At 44.0% G+C, this 25,225-nt stretch overlaps 1 protein-coding gene across 28 annotated transcripts in view; it reads left to right on the forward strand.

The window, feature by feature from the left end:
• The window catches only part of PARD3 (par-3 family cell polarity regulator), a 711,028-nt gene extending 693,761 nt beyond the window's left edge, over positions 1-17,267 (forward strand). For 27 of the 28 annotated variants that reach the window (XM_003903538.4, XM_021943977.2, XM_003903542.4 and 24 more), the window contains 2 exons: positions 7,175-7,302; positions 15,269-16,336. In XM_003903538.4, coding sequence (XP_003903587.2) covers positions 7,175-7,302; positions 15,269-15,662 — 522 coding nt within the window. In that variant the 3' untranslated portion in view covers positions 15,663-16,336. Of the gene's footprint in view, positions 1-7,174; positions 7,303-15,268 lie in introns of all 28 variants that reach the window. The other variant, XM_009214245.2, reaches the window with a different exon arrangement.
• Positions 17,268-25,225: the final 7,958 nt, after the last annotated feature.

The following is a 25,225-nucleotide window of genomic DNA, read 5'->3' on the forward strand; positions in this document are numbered from 1 at the left end:
CTGTAATGAGTGAGCAGGGAATTATTTGGATGACAGGCTGATTACCTTAGAAATGGAATAATTTCCTAAATTATGGGTCACAAGTTGACCTTTTCTTTTCTTTTTATTATTTTTTTTTTCATTTTCAAGCAACTGAGATCTTGCTCCATTTTACTGATCATGTAAATGAGCTTAAAGTGACTGTAATTCTACTTAGTGCATTAATTTTCATACCAATGCTTATGGTTACCTTAGGAAGAGCTGCTCAGTTGTTTAAAATGTAGCTTCGTCTATGGTTTTAATTATCTGTTTTACAAAACGAGCTTTTTGCATCTTGGAATCCTTTTCTTCTCTTCTCTTATGTATTCTGACCTTGAAGGGTCACTGTATTTGGAAGGGATAGGACCATGATCTCATTCATTGGAATGGTTTATAATCATTTTAGTTTTAAGGAACCACAAACTCACCTTCAAGCTGTGTGTACAACTGAGCCCATATTAGTTGAAATTGTCATGCTTGTTAGAAATGCCACACACAAAGTGCAGCCAGATGTGTCATATAGAAACATATGTAAGCCAATTACTTTACATACAGAGCAGGATGCTGCAGAAAACTCATCCAAGTAGCCCTTTCAATCCACCTATTTTGAAAATGTTCTCTGTAAGCTCTAGCAGTACGAAATGCACCTGTTTCTGGGCCTTTGTTCAAAATAATGTCTGGGCCTGAGGGAGCTGATTTGTGGCACAAAAGGTCTTTAGATGAGCAGAGGCCCAGAAAATTTCCTTAGCTACATAATTGAAGTGAATTCTCTCCCAAGTTGAGCAAGAGAAGAAGAAAAAGCAACTTCTTCCTCACGTAGTGCCAGGTGCAACATAAATAAAGCCGCAAGTTGCTTTAAATCTTTCTTAGGATAATGGAACAATAGGTGAGGTTAGGGTTATTATCACAGAGCTTCGATATGGACAGGACTTAGTGCTGCTTTTAAAAGAACTAAATTGCAGGCTGCAGACATAAGTACAGTATGCCGTAAAAACTTTGCAGATACCTGAGTGTTGCCCACAAGGAGACTTGCTGGCTGAGACGATTGATAGATGGGATAATGGAGCCTTTAATAATAGCTGTATTGCTAAATCCTTTCCATCCAAGGTTGGGAGTGACTGAAAGTAGTTTAGTCCTTCAGGTAGAAAATTGATACTCTGCAATGTGAATATCCTCTTCTCCCTCAAGCTTGCTTGTTTCCTAGCTGTCCGTCTTTCAACGAATAACAAAATCTGTCCTTTTCTCCCTTTTCCTGTTTCAGACTTTAATAGCTCTCCCTGCCCTCTTAGGGCTCTGCCTGCTTTAATTGGCGAGGCAATCACAGCACACAGCCACTCTGCCACTCTGTACCACTAGATTGCCTCCCTGTGCCTGGGGAATTTCAGAAAATGGTGGTTTTCCTTTTGTTTCCATCTTTTTTAAGACTTAAAAAGTATCTGCTGTCATTTTCTCATAGCAGCCTCCATGCCTTGACTCAAAAAAATGTTGCCTTAGTTGACAGCCTTGAAATGAGTATAACCCTAGCTCTAGTTGGGTCGAAATCACCTCCCATAGAAATAGGCCTGGAGGGCCAGGCACGGTGGCTCATGCCTATAATCCCAGCACTTTGGGAGGCCAAGGTAGGTGGATCACAAGGTCAGGAGTTCGAGACCAGCCTGGCCAACATGGTGAAACCCCGTCTCTATTAAAAATACAAAAATTAGCTGGGTGTGGTGGCAGGCGCCTGTAATCCCAGCTACTCAGGTGGCTGAGGCAGGAGAATCGCTTGAACCCGGGAGGCAAAGGTTGCAGTGAGCCGAGATCGCTCCATTGCAGTCTAACCTGGCGACAAGAGCAAGACTCTGTCTCAAAAAAAAAAAAAAAGAAAAGAAAAGAAATAGACCTGGAGAAAGCCATCTGCAGAGAGGTGCCTGTCGCACATAGAGAGAGCCTCTGTACTGTCACAAAGTCAGCGCTTTCTTCTGCCCTATGACCTGTCCCTCAGCCAAAGGCTCTGTGACTCATGGCCATGCTATGCTCAGAAGCTTTGGGTGGTGGAAACTCCTGAAGCCACCTTGGGTTGCCATTAGCCCAGATACTAAAGTGCCTGGCTTGTTTTGTAGAGCAAGCTTTTTATTTTCCGTGTTCCTATTGCTTAAGATGGGGGCGAGGATAAAAGATCTAAGCACTGGTGGGAAAGGTGAGGTGAAGACAAATACAATTAAGACCAAAACGTTCATTTCCAAAAACTTCATGAGGGAAATGGGTGTGCTTTGCAGTCTTTTCAGTCATTACTCACATCCTCAGTAACAATTAAGCTTTTCAGCATTCAAGACCCACAAGAGTTCAGTCAATAGTTATATTAATTATGGGGGGTGCAGGTGGGTGCGGAAGGCTGGGAAGGCAAGATGGATAAATAAAAGTTAACTTTGTTTTGATTAAAAGTTGTACATAAGTCTACTGAAGAAAATAATTAGTAATATTAGCACTGGCCACTTTTCAACAGAGTCAACAGTTGACACTCTTTACATGATTTCATGGCATAAAAATGATTTCTGTTTAATCTTTAAATTGCTACTCTTATCAGAATACGGAATTCCTATTAGGGTCACAGCTCATATGAATTGCTAAAGTAAGCATTGTGAATCTCAAGGGAATGCCATTGGTCTTTTTGTCATCAGCATCATTCTCACCATCATCATCATCACAGGTTTTCATCTGAAGTGCTTGAATGTTTTGTATTTTATTTTTTGTTTTCTGTATGTGCCCTTGGACATACGAAATTTTGCAGATTTTTATCATTCATAATTTAAGGAGAAAATCTGCTCAAAATGATCCTTTATAAAAATATTACGTGTGTGGATATATATACACACACACGTGCACACCCACACATACACACTATTTTCCATATCTATAGGAAGAAAAATGATAGATTATTTGAAATTATTGAATATTCTATATAAATGTTAATATAACAATGATTTTATTTTATAAGTGGTAGCACACTTGCATATTAAGCTGTCAAAGTCTTACAGTATTACCTAGTTCTAATTAGTACTGAAACTTCGTACTGTGGATATTCATGTTTGTTCTTTACTCTATTAACTGTCTATTAAATATTTTGTTTGGTATTTTCATTTTTTTCTATTTTTATTTTGAAGCAGTGATTTTATTTAATTAAGAGAAATGCTTAAGGACTTAATTCATAAAACACCATATGAGACCATTACAAGCATGTAATCTCCAGCACTTTGGGAGGCGAAGGTGGGAGGATCACTTGAGATCAGGAGTTCAAGATCAGCCTGGGCAACATAGCAAGACCCTGCCTCTACAAAAATTAAAAAGAAAAAAAATTAACCAGGCATGGTGGTGCATACCTGTAGTCCTGGCTACCTAGGAGGACAGTTTGAGCCCAGGAGTTTGAGGCTGCAGTGAGCTATGGTTGCGCCACTGCACTCCAGTCTTGGCAACAGAGCAAGATTCTGACTCTAAAAGAAAAACAAATAATGTTTTTAAAAAATGTGAAAAATATTTTTTATATTTTACCTTACTAAGTGATACCAACATTGTATTGCTTCCTCAAGCTTGAACTATTATCCCTTTATAATCTATGAGAAAGACATGTACTTTGTAGTCCACTTACAAAAACAGCATACATATTTTTCACTAGTGGTTTTAAACATAGGCCATGAAGAGATTCACATATCGTGGCTCTCCAGCGTCCTGTGTCATATATACTCGTGTGTTTATTTCCATCTTACAGTCTCTATTGTTATTATGGCCCTGGCAACCGTGGTGGTTTTTTTATTTAAAAGGTCATTGCTTGTAACCAGTTTCATCACAGGGTTATTTGTAATTTGCACTGTTAAAACAGAGCTTCGCCTTGTTCTCTGGTGAATCTCCAGAGTTACTACAATTATGCCTACGCAGGTATTTCCCTATATGGGTGTTACTTTGTCATTGCAGTTGTTGATGATATTTTATTTGAAAACATACACTTCTCTGTGAGGTTACAAATTACCTCTTTTCTTCACTTTAATTTTGTGCTTGGACTCGGATACATTAATTTTTCCTGCCATAGGGATTGAAGCCACAGTGTGTAAAATTCGAGATTGCCATTGTAATACTGTTCATCCAGTTTTTGTTTTTAAGAGGTCTTCATTTAAATTGTGAATTAGAGGGGTAATTTTTTATTCAGGTCAAGTGTCAAACTTGCCAGGATGAACTTAATTAGTTGTTGCTCTGAGCCGGTCATGTATACAATCTTCCTTGAAATATGTGGCCTGTTAGAGCTTTATCTTAAAAATAAGAGTGATTCTCTTTAGTAACTCACCCTTTTGCAAGCTCTGAAAAGAGAAATGGAGTAAAATATTAATGGTGAAGCCAATGTTTATGTTTCCTCCTGGTGATTATGATAGTATGAAATATGTCAGTTTGCTGATCCCAAACTCATTCGTTCCTTTTAAGTTTTCAGACCCCATATGCTGATAATGTCATCATTGGAATGTATCCAGATCCAACTAGATACTTGTAGCTGATAAAGTCTGAGGTGAACAGTGTCAGAAAACACATAGCAGAGAAAACAAGTCCTTCAACTTCTTTTTTCTCTGTCAGAAACACATTTTCAGGCCTATGGGAGAAACAACTTAAAAATATACCTGAAATTTCTACAAGACCTTGCAATTTCCCTTCACATCTCCACAAGCAGCTTGTCACAGAACAGCACGAGCTTAAAAAGCTGGTTACTAAATCCTGCTGCAGAATGCCAGATCTTTCAAGACTGTTTGACACATGCATATAGCTTACACTGAGTGAAAAGGAAAGGAAAATGTGGTTCTTTTGAGGGTGTAAAGGAAATGGTGTAGTGTTTTCTCTCTGTCCAGTGGTTTATCTCAAGCTTCCCATTGCTCACCGTGACAAGAAAACAGCTCAGTTTCCTTTTTGGCCAGCCTCATCAAGTGTAATGGAAGAAAATGTCTGTCTCTTTTAATGCAGTTGATGAACAGTTGTTTGCATAAGCAGAACTCGCTCAGAGAAGTGTTTTTCTTGCCGAAAGCCTCACTGATGTGTTTTTTGAACGGTGTCGTGAAGCGGGTCTCTGAACACACATTTGTTCCAGTGAGTGTGGTTATAAACATCCCCTAGTAGAGACTGGGGTATTGTAAAGCCTAATCTCCTCACACATTATTTTTGTATCGGGATATTTTTAATATGCTCACTAACTAAGCCCATATGCTTTGAAATGTTTGTCCTGTATATTGCTTCATTACTGCTTATCAACAAGTAAGGTTGTGCTGGCTTTGCAGAAAGAGAACAATAGATGATGCTTGATTTCTTTCTGTCCTGGCCAAAGCCAACCATAGAGGCCATTCTTTTGGTAACAAGGCTACCTGTTATCTTACAGCTCGCCAAATCAATGCCAAGACTCTGTTGTTCTAGAAAATCATTATCAGGGCAAAGTCTACCATTAGCTTTCAACTCTAAAAGAAAATCAATAACTTGTTTCTAACAGACATTCCTCTCAGACTATGCCTGATGCACAACATCGCATAACAGAGGGGGAACTGAGGGTGGCCAGTACTGAAAAGGATCACTTAAGGGGCCTCCTGCTGATGCTGTGACAAACCATTGAGATGTTTTGTAAATGTAGAGGCATCGTTGTCTATTTTGAGCACAGCTACTTTTATTTCAAAAGGCCAGATCTAGAAGGTAAGCTAACCATCATCAGTGAGAAGTTGAAGCATCCCAGAAACCTGATCTATACAGTGCAGTATACACGTTCAGTAATCTGATTTCAGGGAGAAGTGCCAATCACCAGATGACTTGCTGACCAAAGTATGGTTTTCTTTTCTTTCTTTTCGTTTTTCCTTTTTTTTTCTTTTCTTTTTTTGAGACAGTGTCTTGCACCATCACCCAGGCTGGAGTGCAGTGGCATGGTCATGGCTCACTGCAGCCTCAATCTCCTAGGCTCAGGTGGTCCTCCTGTCTCAATTTCCCAAGTAGCTGGGATCACAGACATGTGCCACTGCACCTGACTAATTTTTTAAATTTTTTTGTAGAGACAGGGTCTCACTGTGGTGCCCAGGCTGGTCTTGAACTCCTGAAATGGAGTGCTAACCAAAGTATTTAGTTAGGAGGATTGAAGCTTTCTCTATAGGGGATGATCAACCTAGGTTAAATTGCCATTTCCTAATAACTAAGGTAAAATGCATTACCTAATAACCAATTTAAGTAGCGATTAGCTTTTGGATTTGTTCTTTTGATAGGCATTTCTGTTCCCTGTTTGGCTGCCATCTGTGGATTGCAGGAGGCCTGTCAGTACCTAGTTTAAACTAATCTTGGCTTAAAATTTCACTGTTATCCTGTAGTAAAAGGGGAATCAGCTATACTGTTTCCTGCTTTAAAACTAAAATATATACCTACCCCCCAAAATTCAGCATGGCCAACTCGCAAGTGTGCACTCCTGGACTTTCCCACTTTTGAGAGTTGTAGCAAATTTTTATTTTTATTTATTTATTTATTTATTTTTTGGTATTAACATCTTCTAGTTTTTGGAAGAGCCTCACTCTCATTGTATCTGCTCTGTGTATTCTCAAGAGAGGTAAATGGCATCTTATGTCAGCATTTACCAAGCCTCATTAAAAAGACTAGATGCTGGGTATAGTGGCTTACGCCTGTAATCTCAGCACTTCGGGAAGCTGAGGCAGGATTGCTTGAGGCCGGGACAACATAGGGAGACCCCATCTCTACCAAAAAAAAAATTAGCCAGGCATGATGGCCTGTGCCTGTAGTCCTAGTTACTCCAGAGACTGAGATGGGAGGACAGGAGTTCAAGGCTGCAGTGAGCCATGATTGTACTACTGTGCACTCCTGCTTGGGTGACAGAGTGAGATGCCATCTCTAAAAAAAATTAAAGGAGAGTAGAAAGTTTGATCTCTTTAATTTAAAGCATATGCCAAAGCCAAAATCACAGTTTAAGAAAATTGAGTGTTTGTGGGCTCATAAGAACAATTATATATATGCCACTTTTCTCAAAGAAACGATTTTAAAAAACAAATCACAGAATTTTCAAAATTTTCGAAGTCAATTCGTAAGAATCGAAACGGAGTCAACCAGTTGTGTGACCTGTGCGGATCTTTCTGGTTAACGATGTGCTTGCATTTTCCTCTTCCAGCCGAACGCACGGCCGGCGGCGCAGAGCGGGCGGCACTCGGTGTCCGTGGAGGTGCAGATGCAGCGGCAGCGGCAGGAGGAGCGCGAAAGCTCCCAGCAGGCCCAACGCCAGTACAGCTCTCTGCCTCGGTATGAGGACGCCTGGCCGAGCCTCCAGATCCACCCCCCTGCCTCGGCGCTTTAAGATCCCCCGGCCCTTTAGGAACGCGCTCCTTCCCAAATCGCTGGGGCCTCTCCAGCTTGCCCCTGGTAGCAACAGAGGAACCAATAAATGTCTGGTGGCTACTGTTCCTTAGCGTGGGGGGCTGTCTTACTGGGAGGCCAGTGAAAATGCCGATTGCAGGAGATGCCAGTATTTTGAACCACAAGCTCCCTAAAAAAGTTAAGCGACTGGTGTACTGGCTTCTTAGTATTGGCTCTCCTGCTTCCCGTGTGGACAAGACGGTATCTTCATCTGAAAAATGAGAAGATAACCCTTATTTGGCTTAGCACATAGGGTAATTAGAATCAATGATACTTCATAAATCCAGAGCTCCATAAAAAGATCGGGATATGCCGTGGTTGTGTGGGATCCGTGGTCCCAAACCTCACTCTCTTACTGTCCCATCATCACTGTTGTCACCCATGTTTAACTTTAGAGGGTCTCAGGGATGCTGAGCTTGTTAGCTGGGAACCAAGCAAGCAACCCGTACCTGCCTGCTCCCCAGGGGAGAGGCCTTGACCCAGTTCTCTGACAAAGGATCTCAGGCGACTGAGTGCCAGTACATTGAAATAGTAACTATTTTTCCATCAAAGTATTTCTTCCAGGCATAGTGAAGAATAAAAATATTGAAAAACATTCAGCTTTTTAAACTTCCCAAAACAAGTGACTCCAGTAGCCACAATTCTTACAGGCATTTGTTGCTGTATTTCAAAACCAAGGACAAAAATATTTTAAGTAGGAAAAGATTCATTTGCCATGTTGGTATCAGGTAGACTTTTGACTTTGAGCAAAACAGTTTTGGGGAGTTAGGAGACAAATGCTTATTTTGACTGACCAATGTAGATTGATCTTGATCAATTTCTAATAAAGATGAGTCCTGGCCAGGCATGGTGGCTCAGGTCTGTAATCCCAGCACTTTGGAAGGCTAAGGCAGGCAGATCATTTGAGCCCAGGAGTTCGAGACCAGCCTGGGCAACATGGCAAAACGCTGTCTCCATAAAAAATACAAAAATTAGCCAGGCATGGTGGCACATGCCTGTAATCTCAGTTCCGTGGGAGGCTGAGATGGGAGGATCGCTTGAGCCTGGGAAGTGGAGGTTACAGTGAGCCGAGATCACACCACTGCACTCCAGCGTGGGTGACAGAGCAAGACCCTGTCTCAAAAAGATGAATTTCTTTACATGTTAATAATCACTGTAACAACCACAAGGGACTTCACCACATGGACACAGGTCAGCCAAGGGGACATGGAGTGGATGAGTCTCCATGGGCATGAGTGCCCATCTGTTGAAGCAATTTATTCATTCAGTTGTTGTGTTTCAATCCATAAGGCTATGTATAACCCCTTTGAGTACTAAATTATTTTTTCCTTTAAAAAGGAGAATTGCCAGGTTCTTTAGCCTGCTCTAGGTAAGAGTCATTCAAGTTTTGGTCTTTATAGGACCTTTGATATAATCTTATCTTGTAAGGAAAGAGCTCAGAGTAGGTAAATTTCCCCCAGCTCACACAGCTGGTAAGTCATTTTGCCAGCATTCAAACCTGTACCTGCCCATGTCCTAAGCTATGATTTTATAAGGCCTGTTGCTATCAAGGGCTTCTGTTCCCAGATTTTTTGGGACAGAGTCTTGTTCTGTTGCCCAGGCAGGAGTGCAGTGGCATGACCTTGGCTCACTGCAACCTCCACCTCCCAGACTCAAGCAATTCTCATGCCTTAGCCTCCCAAGTAGCTGGGATTACAGGCGTGCGCCACCTCACCTGGCTAATTTTTGTATCTTTAGTAGAGAAGGGGTTTGCCATGTTGTCCAGGCTGGTTTCGAACCTCTGGCCTCAAGTGATCTGCTCACCTTAGCCCCTCAAAGTGCTGGGATTACAGGTGTGAGCCACCATGCCTGGCCCCAAATTTGGGATATTAACAGGTACAAAGTTCCCCTCAATGCTCTCCTGCCCTTAGCATTTAGAAGGAGGTCACTGTGTGAATCAACCCAGTGAATCAAATGCCTAGGCACTTGAATTAGACATCAAGGTTCGTCTGTGTAAAATCCACCCTCTCTGCCACACTGCCCCCGTCACCCGCCACGGCCCAGCCAGTCTGTGTGGCTGCATTCCGTCGGAAGGGTGAGCCGACAGCATGGACCAATTGGCCCACCTGGCACGGCCCTGCCTGCACGACCACACGGGTGGGCCAGGGCACTTCATAGCTTGTGTGGATGGTGTTGTCAGGGCAGGGGCTGTGTTCTTATTTTTATTGGCCAATTGTTTGGCTTCATAAATTTTGGCCATGCCTGAGAGTGTCTCTGAGGATTGAAGGAGAAACATAGCACAGTGTGTATAATGAGAGCAGTGACGTGGGAGCTGCCAAGGGCTGAGAAAGGGAGGTGAGAGAGACAGCGGTGGGCGGCCGGGAAGGCAGGGCAATTGGGAGGGAGAAGGGGCGCTTTGGTCCCAGTCCTCAGAAGAGGCAAAAGAGAGAGGCAGGTGCTTCCACTGAATTTCTCCTGGTTGCATTCCAAAGTAGCTCATGCATTCCCAGCCGAACCTTTCGTCCTTGCCTTCCCATTCCTCTCCCTTCTTTACTCTCAGCCCTGACATCTCTTCCCTTCTCCGCCTCTCCCTGCGGAAGCGCCTGGTAGAAGTATCTATATTTACACGCAGAGGAGGGTTGCAGCCGCTACCGCTAGTGCCTCCGCTGTTATTTAGTGTTGCCCTAAATAACTACAGCTTTCCCTCTGGGTTAATTGTAGCTCCCTATTTTTAGTCATTTTATCCTATTTAGATATGAGAAAAGCAGACATCCTCAAAGAGTTATGTAAGTTTGGGCAGCAGAGGCTGGTAGGCTTCTGCAGTATCTTCTTGTCTTCCTCTAGAGAATAATTTATCAATAGGAATCTTCCTGTTTGTGAGGGAGATTAGGAACATAGAACCCTGCGCCCAGCTTGATGCCTCGCAAAGCAGCCGCACTCTGCGGCAGGCTGTGTGCAGAGATCTGAAGCAAGGGAAAGAAAGCAAACAGGAGGTCGGGGGGACTGCAGCCACCTCCGTGAGCTTGAGTCCAGTCCAAGTTTCTGACATGTGATATTCTTCAAAGACACTTGACCTCTGCTTTTCGGATGTTGACAATTAACAGAGTTTTGTCTAAACAAGTTGGTATGGCATTAGAAACCAAAAAGATTACACACATAAAAAAAGTATAGTTACAAAGTGGAGCATAAAATAAAACAAATGGTCTGGGCTTTGTATCAGTTGCGTTAGATAAGGTGGTTTGAATTAGAGACATGTATATGAGAAACAGTGATTTGTAAATTGTAACTGCAAGTAAGAAACTACAGACAGAATTCAAGTTACATTTTGGAATGTCAGTGAGAAACACTGGCCAGGTGGTAACGTGGTAACACTAGTTGGCAGGAAAAAGGAGCTGTGTGGTGGCCCCACACTCAGTTCTCAATCAGAGTAGGATTTTTGTTTGTTTTTCTTTTTCTAAAATAATGTATTTTTTATTATAAATTATAGGCCGGGCGCAGTGGCTCACGCCTGTAATCCCAGCACTTTGGGAGGCCAGGGTGGGTGGATCACACGGTCAGGAGATCGAGACCATCCTGGCTAACACGGTGAAACCCCGTCTCTACTAAAAATACAAAACATTAGCCGGGTGTGGTGGCGGCGCCTGTAGTCCCAGTTACTCGGGAGGCTGAGGCAGGAGAATGGCGTGAACCCGGGAGGCAGAGCTTGCAGTGAGCCGAGATCGTGCCACTGCACTCCAGCCTGGGCAACAGAGCAAGACTCCATCTAAAAAATATATATATATATATATATATATATATAAATTGACAGTTTGTATAATTTGTGGGGCACAAAGTGATGTTATGATTTATGAATACAATATAAAATAATTGATTAAGCTTAACCAAGTTAGCTAACATATCCATCACCTCCAATATTTACTCTCTCAGCATTGTGAAATGTACAATACTGTTATTAACTATACCTACCATGCTGTGCAGTAGAACAAACAGAAAAATTGCTCCTCTGTCACTGATCTGTACCCTGTGACATCATCTTTCTTTCATTCCTAAATTAGTTTCTTTCCTTAGTATCCAAAAGGCAGCCCCCAAATGGAATAGAGGCGTGCGCAGTCACAGGCACTGGTAGAAAGACGTAAGGTTCTTGGTTTGGTGTTTCCCTTCATTTTCTTTTCCTGCCTCTCCATTTCTTGTTCTCCCCTCCCTCGCTCCCTGTCTGCCGTGGTCTGACTTCCTCGAAAGCCTTGTATACCTCACCCTCCAAGCTGTGTGTGTCTCTGCACCCTCCTGCGTTCTCTCCACGAGCCCCATTTATTATGTCTGCAATCTACTTCCCAACTTCTTAGCCTCGCTCCTTCTGTCTTCCTCCATCTGTCTGTGTCCCTGTCACGCTGGTGGCTTCATGGCTTTCCTTAGGCATCAGATTTTTGGTTTGAGTCCTCTCCGTGCTGATGGTCTCCAGGTCATGTTGGAGGTGCTTGTAATCTTTAGGTGATAGTTATTGCCAAACTGCGCTGTGTGCTTTGAGTGGATTCAGAAATGTCCAGGGGGCTCATTGCATGCGGGACCAGACAATCCTATGTGTTGGTTATAAAGAAATTCAGTGAAAGGAGATTGATGTTTTGTTGCTGTTGTTATCCATGACCTTAGCCAAGGGCCCCCAGTACAGTGGGAAGAACGCGGGCTTCCCTCTGATGTCTGCAGCAGTGTGCTGAGTTGCCCTCAATTAGCAAGGGCTCCTTTCTCTTCTGCTGCGTTTCTGTGTCTTGGCATCTCTACTCAATCCCTCCAACCAAGGAAGGGAAAGCTAACTTTAAAAAACAATTTTTGTCCAGGCAGAGTGGCTCATGCCTGTAATCCGAGGACTATGGGAGGCTGAGGTGGGCGGATCCCTTGCGTTCAGGAGTTCAAGACCAGCCTGGTCCAACGTGGTGAAATCCCATCTCTACTAACAATACAAAAATTAGCCAGGTGTGGTGGTGCGCTCCTGTAATCCCAGATACCCGGGAGGCTGAGGCAGGTGAATCCCTTGAACCCAGGAGGTAGAAGTTGCAGTGAGCCAAGATTGCACCACTGTACTCCACCCTGGGCAAAAGAGTGAGGCTCTGTCTCAAAAACAAAATAATTAAATTAAAAACAATTTTCTTCTTTGCTCAAAAAGATGCCTCTCTAAATCCAGAGCCTTTTTTTCTTTTTTTCCTATTTTAGAAATGGGGTCTCACTTTGTCACCCAGGCTGCAGTGCAGTGGAGCAATCACGGCTCACTGCAGCCTCAACCTCCTGGGCTCAAGCACTTCTCCCACCTCAGCCACCCAAGTAGCTGGGTACAGGCACCCACCACCACACCTGGCTGATTTTTTCAAAACATTTTTTGTAGAGGTGGGGTCTCGCTATGTTACCCAGGCTGATCTCAAACTCCTGGCCTCAAACAGTCCTCCCACCTTATCCTCCTAAAGTTCTGAGATTACAGGCCTGAGCCACCACACCCAGGCTCAGAGCCTAATCTTTGAAGGCAGTGTGACTTTTTCTTCAAACTACTCCTCTGGGACCTTGTTAGTCAATCAGTTACTGAGTGCAAGTCACTTTTCTAAGCACTTTACATGTGTTATTTCATTTCTTTCTCCCCACAGCCTTTCAAGGTTAGAGATTATGCCTGTTTCACAGGTAAGGTAACTTGAGCCCAGTGAGCATAACTCTCCCCGTGTCACACAGCCAGGCAGAGGCAGGATCAGGATTTGAATCTACGTTGCTCTGAGCCTAAGTCACTCTCCCACCTCGCCCTGCTGCCTGGATGCCTGGTTTCCTAGTGCAGGAAACTCTTATTGTCCGTTTCCTTCCCTTGGTCTCTACAATTGGCCCATTTCTCATTCTACCCTTAATCAAGAGCATATAGATACTGCTAACTTCCTTACCAAGGAAGTGTGTGTGTGTGTGTGTGTCTTATGTGCATTTTACCCACATATCTCACTTCAGACCTCAGGGCAGTCTGCTTCCTTCTCTCTTTACTGATTAATTTGAAGAAAATTTTAGCTGCAAAAAAATCATTCTCCCACATCGTTGTAATTTCCATCCCTAACAAACCTTCAGTGAATTCTCCCTGTTTAAATCTAGAAAGACTGTCTTCCAGGGATGATAGAGAATCCACGTAGGGTGCACAGCCGCCATAGCGCGAAACCCGGGGTTCCATGGAGCTGGGGAGGAAGGGGGTTGATGGATCTTAGCAGGCCAGGGATGAAAAAGAGGTGAAATGTCTGCAGCCTATTTCTGATTATCTTCAAACTGATAACTCATAAAGGAATCCCATTTTTGTTGCTGTAATATCAGTCACAAGTTCCTTGTTTTAATTAAAGTTTCATGATTAATGTCAAATCCCTGGTTTCATACCAGCATTTTCCAACAGTCTTGTCTCTGGGCAGATTAATTTATGACTTTTTAAGTGAAGATAATCAGTGCTTTAGGCAAATAAACTATTCCATCACATCTAAGGATTCTTGCCTGGGCTGACTGTACAAATGGTTCAGTCTTCCCTTAAAAGAGACCCAGACAGACATGGTATGGAATGCTCATGCAGTCATCATCATAGCCAGAAGCGATGCTGGACGTTACGGTCATTTTCCTTACTGAAAATGTTTCCGACTACATTTTAGGCCATATGGAAAATGGGTGGATTTCCCTCCAAACCATATTGATGCAATTCTGAATGTTCAAAAATGCAAATTGCATCATTCCTGCGGGAGACACAGTGGCTTCCCGGACCTTCTTTTCCTTCCATGAGTGTCTTTGTGAACATTCAGCCGTGATGGGTATGTTGATGGAAAGGGCTGAGCAATACATACTGTCGCCAAATGATTTTCTTATTGATAAATGGAGCAATATATTTTGTTTTATTACTCAATTGTCTCTTCCCCTCTTCCATTTTCAAGGCAAAAAAATTAGGGCATGTCTTCCTTTCTGGCACAGAACTGTTTTACTTCATCATAGCCAATCTTACTGTAAATTCATAAAACCATCTAGAGACTTGATAGTAAATTAAAGATGTTTCAAAGCAATAATGTTTCCTGGAAATCATGCGCAACGCTGTTGCAGAAGTGGTAAGAATTTGAAATTTCCATATGACTCTGATTTACTTCCCTATCCTGGGGCGACAGAAAGCAAGTTAAGTAGGTTACCCTGGCCTTTGGTGAAGGTAAATGTATAAGAAAATAGTGCTTACTCTACAGACTTCCGGACTCTCCCTCCAGTCTCGATGAGCAGGTATCCCGGAGAGTGTAAGTTGCTGACACACACAACTCGAAAGCCAGAGCTTTAAGGGACTGCCTGTTGCATTTTTTATCATAAAGGAGTCTAGACTTAAATCTTTCATAACCAAACCCACATTGTAATCCATTACATGTACTTCATATTAGCTAGCGCTTCTGGCATTATGGTGGCAGCTGTGTAAAATATTTGCTGTGCTTGTTTAGAATTGAATTGTAATGTTCTAAAGCAAGCAGTTATTCCTACCATGGAAGCTGCCAAACCTCTACTACTTCTCTGCTTTGCCAGTGTGTCTAAATTGCAGGAGATATTGGTACCCTAAGCAGAACAGACACAACCTGCTCAGACACAGGAAGATGACTCTGTTTTTAAGTAGCTGCACAGTCCAGTTCTCTCTCCTGTTTACTCATTGTTAGTTTAGTTGTCTAAGACTATGCACTTGCTGAGGACAGTCACTTTTGAATTCTCCAGCCGCCCCTATCACAGTGTCTGGCATGTGATGAGAGAACAGGAATATTTATTGAAACATGAAAATGCATATTCCATCCCATCCTGCCCCCTTTCCTCCCTCTCCCTCCTTCTTCCTACCCTCACACTAACCTTTGGTTTTGCTTTCTAGGCAAAGCAGGAAAAACGCCAGCTCGGTCTCCCAGGACTCTTGGGAGCAGAACTACTCCCCCGGGGAAGGCTTCCAGAGTGCCAAAGAGAACCCCAGGTACTCCAGCTACCAAGGCTCCAGGAACGGCTACCTGGGAGGACACGGCTTCAACGCCAGGGTCATGCTGGAAACTCAGGAGCTCCTTCGCCAGGAACAGAGGCGGAAGGAGCAGCAGATGAAGAAGCAGCCTTCTTCCGAGGGGCCGAGCAACTATGACTCGTATAAGAAAGTCCAGGACCCTAGTTACGCCCCTCCCAAGGGGCCCTTCAGGCAAGATGTGCCGCCCTCCCCTTCTCAGGTTGCGAGGCTGAACAGACTTCAGACTCCTGAGAAAGGGAGGCCCTTCTACTCCTGAGCGCGCAAAGAACGGATGCTTCATGTCACGCAATAAAAGACATTTTCCTATGAAGACTTGTATTTTGGGAGGTTTTTTAAAACCTTGATGGTACTATGGAGTATTTCTGTTGTTGGTATCAGTGCCTTTAAGCGGTATAGGCAAAGAAATGGAAGGCCTTAATGTCTTTGCCACGATGTCTCAAATGTCTGTTTCATGGAAGGATTTCCCACCCTGTGACAATCATCTGTTCGAGGCATTCACATGCTGTGCGCCTCTCCACAGTGCCAGGAGTCTGGGCCCGACTCATGCGCTGTCCGCGGCTTGGTTATAGCGTCCCTGCACCACGTGCGAGACAAATTCACCTGACGCGGAGGATGACGCGCGGCCCTGTTTCTCCCTCTCAGTTCTCTGAACTGTGAGATGACATCTCAGTCTCTGGAGGAGGAAAAGTGGGCGACATACACCAAAAATTGGGGCTTTCTGGTACTTCACAGCACAGCCGTTTGTCATACTTTGTCATCAGTGTGGTTTTCTCTTTCCTTTCTCAGCTCCTTGTGACGGGAGAGTCGGTCATCCTATTACAGAAGCTAAGCCATAGTCCAACATTGTTTGGTTACCATGGGGGTCCTTTTGTAACTGCCTTATAACTCAACATTACCAATAAAGCGATGATCCTAGTCTGCGTTTATACATAGGCTTGTTCGGTCCTGTTCCTGACGCGTGGGTTGAGCCACCACAGCTGTGTGTGGGGAACGTGGGAGACGGGAGTGGCTCCTGCCGGGGGAAGCTGGGCATGCCATTGGCCATGTGTCTATCAGGAGGGGAGAGCTAAGAAATAAATTCTCCTAGGAAGAGCTCATGGCCCAGTACATCCCAGTAATTATTTTCATTAGTTTTCGTTCTGACAGCTTGTCAGGAAGGGCACAGAATGGGACAGAGATAAACCAGACAGTCATTTTGATCTGCTCTCTACGGTTTTTCAAGTCAGAGGCAATTGATGCTTGTCTAATGCATCCACACACTGCATATCTGACTGGCGATGCCACGCTCCTAAGTAATTCTGCCATGAAACATGAAAGACAAAGGAAAAGCCATTACACATCACACAGAGAACATTTTTGGGTCCCACAGCGGCGGTGGCAGGAAGCTCACTCTCGCTTCAGTGTTTGAGTGTGTGTGTGGGTCTCGGGGACCTCGGTGGCTCCCATCGTCCTTCATCGTTCTGAACATCCTGTATTGTAAACGTGGCTGGGTTGCCAAAGTGCCTGTGAAATCCGATGTGGAAAAAGCTGGAGGTGAAAGCTCAGTATACCATGTATTCACTTTAAAAACAGAAAAAAAGACATGTATGGATATGCCTATTTTTTTTTTTTATTGGCACATTGTATTTTTGTGTTGACTTGTTTTTAGAAATGATGTGTCCACACACATACCCGTGTCTCTTCTGCACTTCTGTGTCATGGTTCTGTTTCTTAATGTGCGGCGGTTTCTAAGTGGTGTTAGCAGTGTACGCGCAGTGACCTTGGATGACAGTGGCTCTTTCTCACAGCCTCCCCTGAGCTGTGAGAAACAGCTTTCTCTGTACATACGCGACTCCTAATAAAAGGCATATTTCTTCCTGTTCTTTTGGTGTCTCTGATGTTCCTGGGCAACCTTGCCTAGCTGGGGTTTTTAAAAAGGTATATTAACAGATGTGATTTTTTTAAAAATATATTTAGAGAAAGTTGGAAGTTTCCTCACATCTGAGGAAAATGTGCATGAAACGGGGCAGGAGAACCCTGGGGCAAACTCTTGGATGAGGATGGAGAGGGGGGACTCACTTGTCCCTTGGAAAAGATGGTCCCCATTATGACATCATTCTCATTCTTAGTCCATTAAGACAATATACAGCCTTACAGTTGGAAGTCTCAAACTGGGAAGTTTGCAAACACAGGAACTGGTGGTTGATTGCATATTTGAGCACCTGAGGAGAGAGGGGAAGGGGAGACAGAAGAACCTTCAAGAGTCCACTGCAAGGCCCAGGCTGCCTAAAGAAGCCTGAGGAGTTCTGAATTGAAGGAGCCAGTACAGCTCGAACTAAATCGAAAAATTACACAGAAAGTGACATGATATTCCCATGATTGCCCTTTGCACCCTTGGAATCATCCTAGCAAGCCAGATGTTTTGATTGAGTCCTGGCCTTGAGTCCTGTGAGCCCAGAGAAAGGTCCAGATTTGAGTCTACTTCCAATACAAACCTAGTTCTTATTTCCCAAATTACAAAGTAAGGTTTTGCTATTTCTTTGAGAGGGATGCCCACAAATACGCATGTGGTGTTCCGAAGGCATAAAGGGTACTATGTCCCTAGGTATGTCTTGTGCACAAATATAGGAGATTTGGTCCCCACGCAAATGGCAGGCTTTGCGAGGACCTGTCAAAAATGCCCTCTTATGGAGCACCTAGCCTCAGTGGGTTGTCATAGCAACCCTCATCCTGTCACTACATCCAAATTCTGTCACCTCAAGATTAGGAATGAGGGGTGCGTGGCAAGCCAAGGCAATACCACCTCCTTGGTTCTTTCAAGCATTCCAGGTGTGGAGTGAAAAGGGAAGATGGACAGGTTTGTTCATTTCTTCCCTGAGTAGGAGGCCCATTGCCAATACCAAAACACATGGCTTATTTGTCTCAACTGACAGTGGACAGCAGAGTAGGAGAGGCAATAATCGCACGGTGGGGACCCAAAGCACAAAGGGACCTGTGGGTTGAAACTGACAGTTTGAGCAGCACTGGGAAGAGAAGTAGGAATGGTCCACAGAGAAGTCAAAATAGGCTCCAGGAAGCAATCTTGACTCAGTCGACCAGCCTCCTGGCTTCAGGACCTTTTGCTAAGACTCAACCCTGGGAGGGCGTGTCCCAAGGAGGAGCCGGCCCAGGTGCTGTCAAGATGGGCACTGGGATCTGCCCAGTTCCCTCAGAAGCCGCAATTGCATGAAAGGAGAGCAAGGGAGACCCTGGAGCCCACTCTCGGATGAGGATGGAGGTGGGGGAACTCACCTGTCCTTTGGAAAAGATGGTCTCCACTATGGCATCATTTCCACTCTTAGTCCATTAAGACAGTATATAGTCATTTGTATTAGAAATTATAAAAATACTGCATAGCATATCTATATTATATGTAATTGAAGCACTGCCATCCACCTTCTCTTTCTGTGGTCAGACCGAGGACAGCTCAAAGGTCAAAGTGTTAGGGTTCAATCACTTGGCGGTTCATGGTCCAATGACCACAGCCAGGGAGGATTTCACCAAGGGTTTTATTACTGGCAATGCATGAGGAGGACACAAGAGATAGTTCCCAAAATCAGTACCTCCCTGAACGGAGGTGAAAACGGCTTTTATTGGGCTGGTGAGCTGAGTCATCGTATGTCAAGCTTGTCCAATCTGCAGCCCAAGGGCCACATGTGGCCCAGGAATGGCTTTGAATGCGGCCCAACACAAATTCGTAAACCTTCTGAAAATGTTAGGAGATTTTTTTTGCGATTTAAAAAATTTTTTTTTAGCTCATCAGCTATCGTTAGTTAATGTTAGTGTATTTTATGTGTGGCCCAAGACAATTCTTCTTCCAACGTGGCCCAGGGAAGCCAAAAGATTGGACACCCCTGTGAGGTGGAGGAAGGATGGTGCAGGGACAGTCATTGATCAGGCTTCTACATCCTTCGCGTGGGTAGAAAATGGCAAATAAGTTCCTCCCTGGGTGGGGTGTTTAGTGCAGTAAGGAGAAGAGTTCACCAAAGTTCCCTCCAACTCAGGCACCTCTGGATCCAACTAGTTTTTATTTTGCTGGGTCTGGGTTGCTTCCTGGAACTGTTGTGAAATAAGGAGAACCCAGGGTGCAACAGTTACCAGTGGGCACTTTTCCACAGGTTCCCAGAAAACCCGAGGACCCTGGGTTACAAGAGCACCCCACAATTAACAGGGCTGTCCCAGAACAGGGCAGAGAGTAGGACCCCAACTTCTCTGTGTTTCTGCCAATGAAGTCCAATAGATCCAATGAGAGAGGGTAAACCCAGTGAATTTTCTGTTTCATGGAGTTGGGATAGTTAGTTTTATTTCAAACCCATTTTGAAAAGGGGTGGAAAATAAGCAAACCACTTTGTCGGGTGTCTTCTTTGTGATCATTGGCCACAAGAAGTATCACAATGAGGAGACAGCGAGTGGGAGACCAGGCATCCCGGTGACTTCTCTGTCCACGCCATGGCCCTTGTTTCACCCACATACGGCAGTCGTCAAGAATGCTGCCCTGCTCCAATATTTTGTATTAGAAAGTGCACACATTTGCATATTCACATAACAGGTATATGTAGTTTTGCATATGTCATTCTATCTTTGGTATTTTAATGGGTTTCTTATTTCATACGATGAGTCCTTAAAGCTCAGGTGTTTCTGAAACCAATCTAGGATGAGGCTTTGTTTGCTAGTCATGGAAGAGTAAGTCATGAGGTTCAACTACCCACCTCCAGGTACATTCCATTAGAAACGTCTTCCTTCCAATAGCACAATGTACCATACATTTAAATGTCTAGTTAACAGTCAGCTTTTTTCCTCTTCTGGGGTGGGGAGGAGGGAACAAAGATTACTTGGATAATGACATGTCAGGTAAGGAGATAATCTTTTCTTCAGAGACAGGATATCATCTTAATAAGGCAGCTAATAAGAACGTTCACAGGTCAGAAAGTGAGAGTGACGGAGATGCTTTAATGGAAAACCACCTTCAGCTCTGAGTAATGATTAGATCACAAAAGCTGGTGGAATAAAATTGACTTTTTTTTAATGTGTCAGGGATGAGAGTTGTAATTCTGAACATAAGCTTTAAAGAATTTTTTTTAAAACAAGAAACTGATATTCTGCTTTGGTGCTTATGGGGAAAAGGGAAGATTCTCATTGCATCCCATATAGAAGGATTTTTTTTCCCCCTTGAGACAGAGTCTTGCTTTCTTGCCCAGGCTGGAGTGCAGTGGTGCAATCTCAGCTCACTGCAACCTCAGCCTCTTAGGATCAAGTGATTCTCCTGTCTCCGCCTCCCAAGTAGCTGGGATTATGTGTGAACCACCACACCTGGCTGATTTTTGTTATTTTTAGTAGAGACGGGGTTTCACCATGTTGGCCAGACTGGTCTCGAACTCCTGACCCCAGGCAATCCCCCTGCCTCAGCCTCCCAAAGTGCTGAGATTACAGGGGTGAGCCATCACACCCAGCTAGATGGGTTCTTGTCTCCAGAATTTAGCATCTTTCTCACTAGCAGGCATCCCTCTCCTCTCCTAGGCTTTCCTATTCCATTCAGCAAAGTAAAAGCCTATGGATGTCCTCTGTCCATAAATTTAGTTGCCTTCAGTTAAGTCCCATCATAAGCCCCATCACAGGGAATTTCACTTTCACACTTGATCTTAGCCAAAAAAGGCTGAGACATGATAGGGAATTTCACCTTTAAAGAATTCCATTATGGATCCCCTAAGATCAAAAATCCTTTCCTGAAGAAGATAACCACTTTTTCTCATTATTTTTTTTTTCCCTTTCTGAGCTCCGATTTAAATAATCAGTTTTTATTTCCTGATTTGTATGTTTTTAAGCACATGGTATCTGTGCTGGCCTGCCCCACTCCGGATGGGTCTGTTTAACGCTGGACATGGGACAAGAGGGCGGGAGGCAAGGAACTGAGTCCTCCCACTGTGAAGCTGAACAATTCCTCATCTTTCCTGCTTAGCACTTACTTGCTCACAGGATCAATTAAATGTGTGAAAACACCTTTTTTTCTGAATTGCACGGTGAACTGCTGAGTCACCTCACACCGTTGCTGGCTTAGAAAAGCCATTTCGAGTTTGTTCCTAGACTCTGTGGATGCCTCTCGATGATCTGGTCCCACAGGGTGTCGGCAGCCTCAGCAGATCGTCTGCGGGAGGAGGGAGCGTGAGCAGGGGCCCTTCTTCGCTCGCTGGAGGCAGTCTCCCCTCTTGCGAGAAGGTTCCTTCTGAAACCGAGGTTTGGCTTCCATGAGGGATTTTATGATGCAAATATTTTAAGTACAACTTTGAAGGTTTTGCCATTAAAAACAGCTTCGCATGGCTCTGGGCCCAGCTGACTGCAAACTATGAGGGGGAAAGTGCCATAGATTGCTGGCAAGTGACGGAAGGAAAACAACACAAACTTCTAAACCAGTCGTGACCCGGGCTAATGATCTGGTTTCAGGGTTCAGTTCGTATCTGACTTGAGTTTACCCAGCTCGAGTTGTCAGCAGCAACGTATGCATTGCAGTTGTTTACAGTGGGATTAAATAGGTAAAAACGTTGACTGACAACACTGAGATGGGTCAGATTAGAGCTCGCCAAAGAACGTGGGATGTTTTGGAGTACAGCAAACCTTTGAACTGGTAAAGCCTCAAAGTGAATTTGCTGTGCACATGCCCTGACTTGGAGCTCCATTTCCAAACTTGCTTTAATTTTATCTGCTTGGCTTGACTTCTATCCAGGCCCAAGGAGCTCCCATTCCGGTCCCAGCAACCAAAGCATTCCCGCAAAATATGAACCTGCAAAGTCCACTCCTGGCTTCTCACTTGTTTTGGTGGATTTGTTTGCATAGCACTTTACAATTTGCAAAACATTCCCATCTTTTCTTCTTGAGTCCCCAAACCCTGGGAAGCAGGCTAGAGAAATGATAGTTCAATTTTACACATGAGGAGACTGAGAAACCGAGAATTTGAGACTTGCCAGGTGATGAGTGGCTCAATGAGAACCCAAAACTCATTGTCCCAACTGTGACCCCTACTTGTGATGCAACATTTTTATCAAATAAAAATATTTTACTTTAGGCAATTTTAAATTCCTTACTTGATGGTCATTGTACTTTTCATTGATGAGGAAAATAAGCACAACATAAAGTATAAACAATTGCAAAATTAGTAATCCTTTGAAAATAAATTTTATGGGTATGATGAAAGGTTCAAGCCTTTAATCCCAGCACTTTGGGAGGTCAAGCGGGAGGCCAAGAGTTTGAGACCAGCCTGGGCAACATAGCAAGACCCCCATCTCTATAAAAAGTTAAAAAAAAAAAAACATTAGCCGGGCATGGCAGCATGCACTTATAGGCCTAACTACTTGGGAGGATGAGATGGGAGGTTTGGTTGAGCCCTGGAGTTCAAGGCCGCAGTGAGCTATGATCACACCATTGCACTCTAGCCTGGGCAACAGAGCAAGACCACGTCTTTAACATTTTTTTTTTTTTTTTAATTTAAAGCCGGGCACGGTGGTTCACACCTGTAATCCCAGCACTTTGGGAGGCCGAGGCAGGTGGATCACTTGAGGTCAGGAGTTTGAAACCAGCCTGGTTAACACGATGAAACCCCGTCTCTACTAAAAATACAAAAAACAAAAACAAATTAGCTGGGTGTGGTGGTGCATACCTGTAATCCCACCTACTAGGGAGGCTGAGGCAAGAGAATCGTCTGAACCCAGGAGGTAGAGGTTGCAGTGAGCCAAGATCACGCCCCTGCATTCCAGCCTGGGCAACAGAACGAGAATCCATCTAAAAAAAATTTTTTTAATTTAAAATATTTTGTGAATCATAATACTATTTATATTATAAAATTACATATTATATATGTATGCAAATGCATTATGCACATATACATATAATGGTTCATTTACACTTCAGGCACTGGGTGTCATCAATTTGAAAAGTCTACTGAAATAGATGTTTTAGCCCGGCTTCCATGTGGATGTGCAGAGCCTCCTAGGCTCCCTTGCTGGTGACCACAGTTTCATGCTCTGCCTTCTCTGCTTCAGTGTTTAAGACCCTCAGACCGGAAGGGGTTCATTTCTAAGCCAGGTTTCAAGGTTGAGAAAAGGAAGAGTTAAGTGATAATGTTGGAAACTGAGGAGGATCTGAAACACGAGGAAAGCAGGGCGCAGCTTTCGACGAAACGCCAGTTCCTCACAGTCGGGCTTCTGTAGCAGATGCAAAAAAAGGCCTCGGATGCTAATCCAAAATAGCAAAGATCGCTGGGAGATTGCAAAACAATAACAATTTGCATTAAATCATCAGCTGCTTTCAGCACAGATGGGAAAAGCCTGTTACAAAATGTTGTAAGACATTTGCAGCGGGTTTCAAGCTGGACAGGCATTAAAAACATTCTTGAGCTTTTCATGTTGGGAATAAAAATGTAAATCATTTTTAGCGAGGATTTTTTTTTTAACATACCATTTTGTCTTTGTATTTTATTTTATTTTGGGAAAGGAGGCGACATAGTAATAGCCAAGGGGAAATGATCCATTTGCAGAGTTGGATAGATAACATTTATCTTCAAAGAGGTAGAATATTAATTATGCATACATAGAAAGAAACTTTGAGCTCTGAGACATTCTCAATGAAATGATGGCTTATTTCACTCAAGATCCTAATCAAGCACACACAGTTCCCGTATCTGAGAGAGAAACACTGCCAGTTGCCAACGTGCCTGCTTTTCTGGGTCAGTTTCAGAGCATGGAGGCAGAGTTGGGGAAGCCGGCTAGGACTGGAGGGCCTCTCTCTGGAAGCTCTCTAGGACTGGCTTGCGGCTTTGGCCCTGAGAGCACGGGCGCTTCTCTTCCATTGCGCCTTCAAATGGACTGCGGGGGCCGGAAGGCAGGAGCCAGGAGCTGATGCAGCAGGCCCATCTCCCGTGATCCCACGCCCCTGAAGAAGAGACTAGACAGCCACAGACTCTCAGCGTCTGGAAGGACTGGCTGGCCTAGGGAAACGAGTTTCCAATAACTAATCCAGCTGAACGAGGCACTTCCCTTGGCTTCGGCTCTCCTTCCCGTAAGCCAGGAAATGTTCTCTCCATTCATTCGGGGATGGCTCATCAGGGACTTCTAATCTCGGACTGGTTACTCTGCAGACTACGCTGGTATCTTCTGCTCTGTATCCTAAGTCCTTTTAGTGGTTCCCTCTGGATTAATTGAAACTCAGAGATATCCTGTGTGTGTGATTTGTTCAAGGTAATTGTAAGGCCACAAAGAAGCCAATATTGATTTTTTTTAAGATGCCACTTTATGTGGCCCGAAATTTACTACATAGAAAATGCAGTCAGTTTAGGGAAAATAATTATCTCATATTCATTCATTCATTCATTCATTCATTCATTCATGGCTCCTGCTGTAGGCCAGGTGCCATGTAGACGCTGGAAACTCACTAGGGAATAACCCAGTCTTACACTAACAGGGAATAGCCAGGCTGTGTAACGTTCAGAGAGTGATGCTTGGCACAGAGAAAATAAAGCAGGATTCAGGACTAGGAAGTGAGAAGGAGCAGACGGGTTGGAGTTGGGGGATCTGTGTTGTATGAGACTAGGATGCTTTCAGTAGAGACTCTGGAGGGAATACTGGCAGGAGTGACATTGGTCGGAGTGACCCGGGACACGGTGGTGGACACAAGGCAGAAGGCGAGATAGGGAGTGAGGCAGTCAAGGAGCAGGGAGACCAGTGTGCTGGAGGACACCAAAATCATCATCAACAACAAATACGGTTGCAAGACAGCGAGTCCAATGCTAAAACCTTCACAGAGTGCAAGCCTTTG

This window comes from Papio anubis, chromosome 11 (assembly GCF_008728515.1).
Source record: "Papio anubis isolate 15944 chromosome 11, Panubis1.0, whole genome shotgun sequence".
Classification (NCBI taxonomy): Eukaryota; Metazoa; Chordata; class Mammalia; order Primates; family Cercopithecidae; genus Papio; species Papio anubis.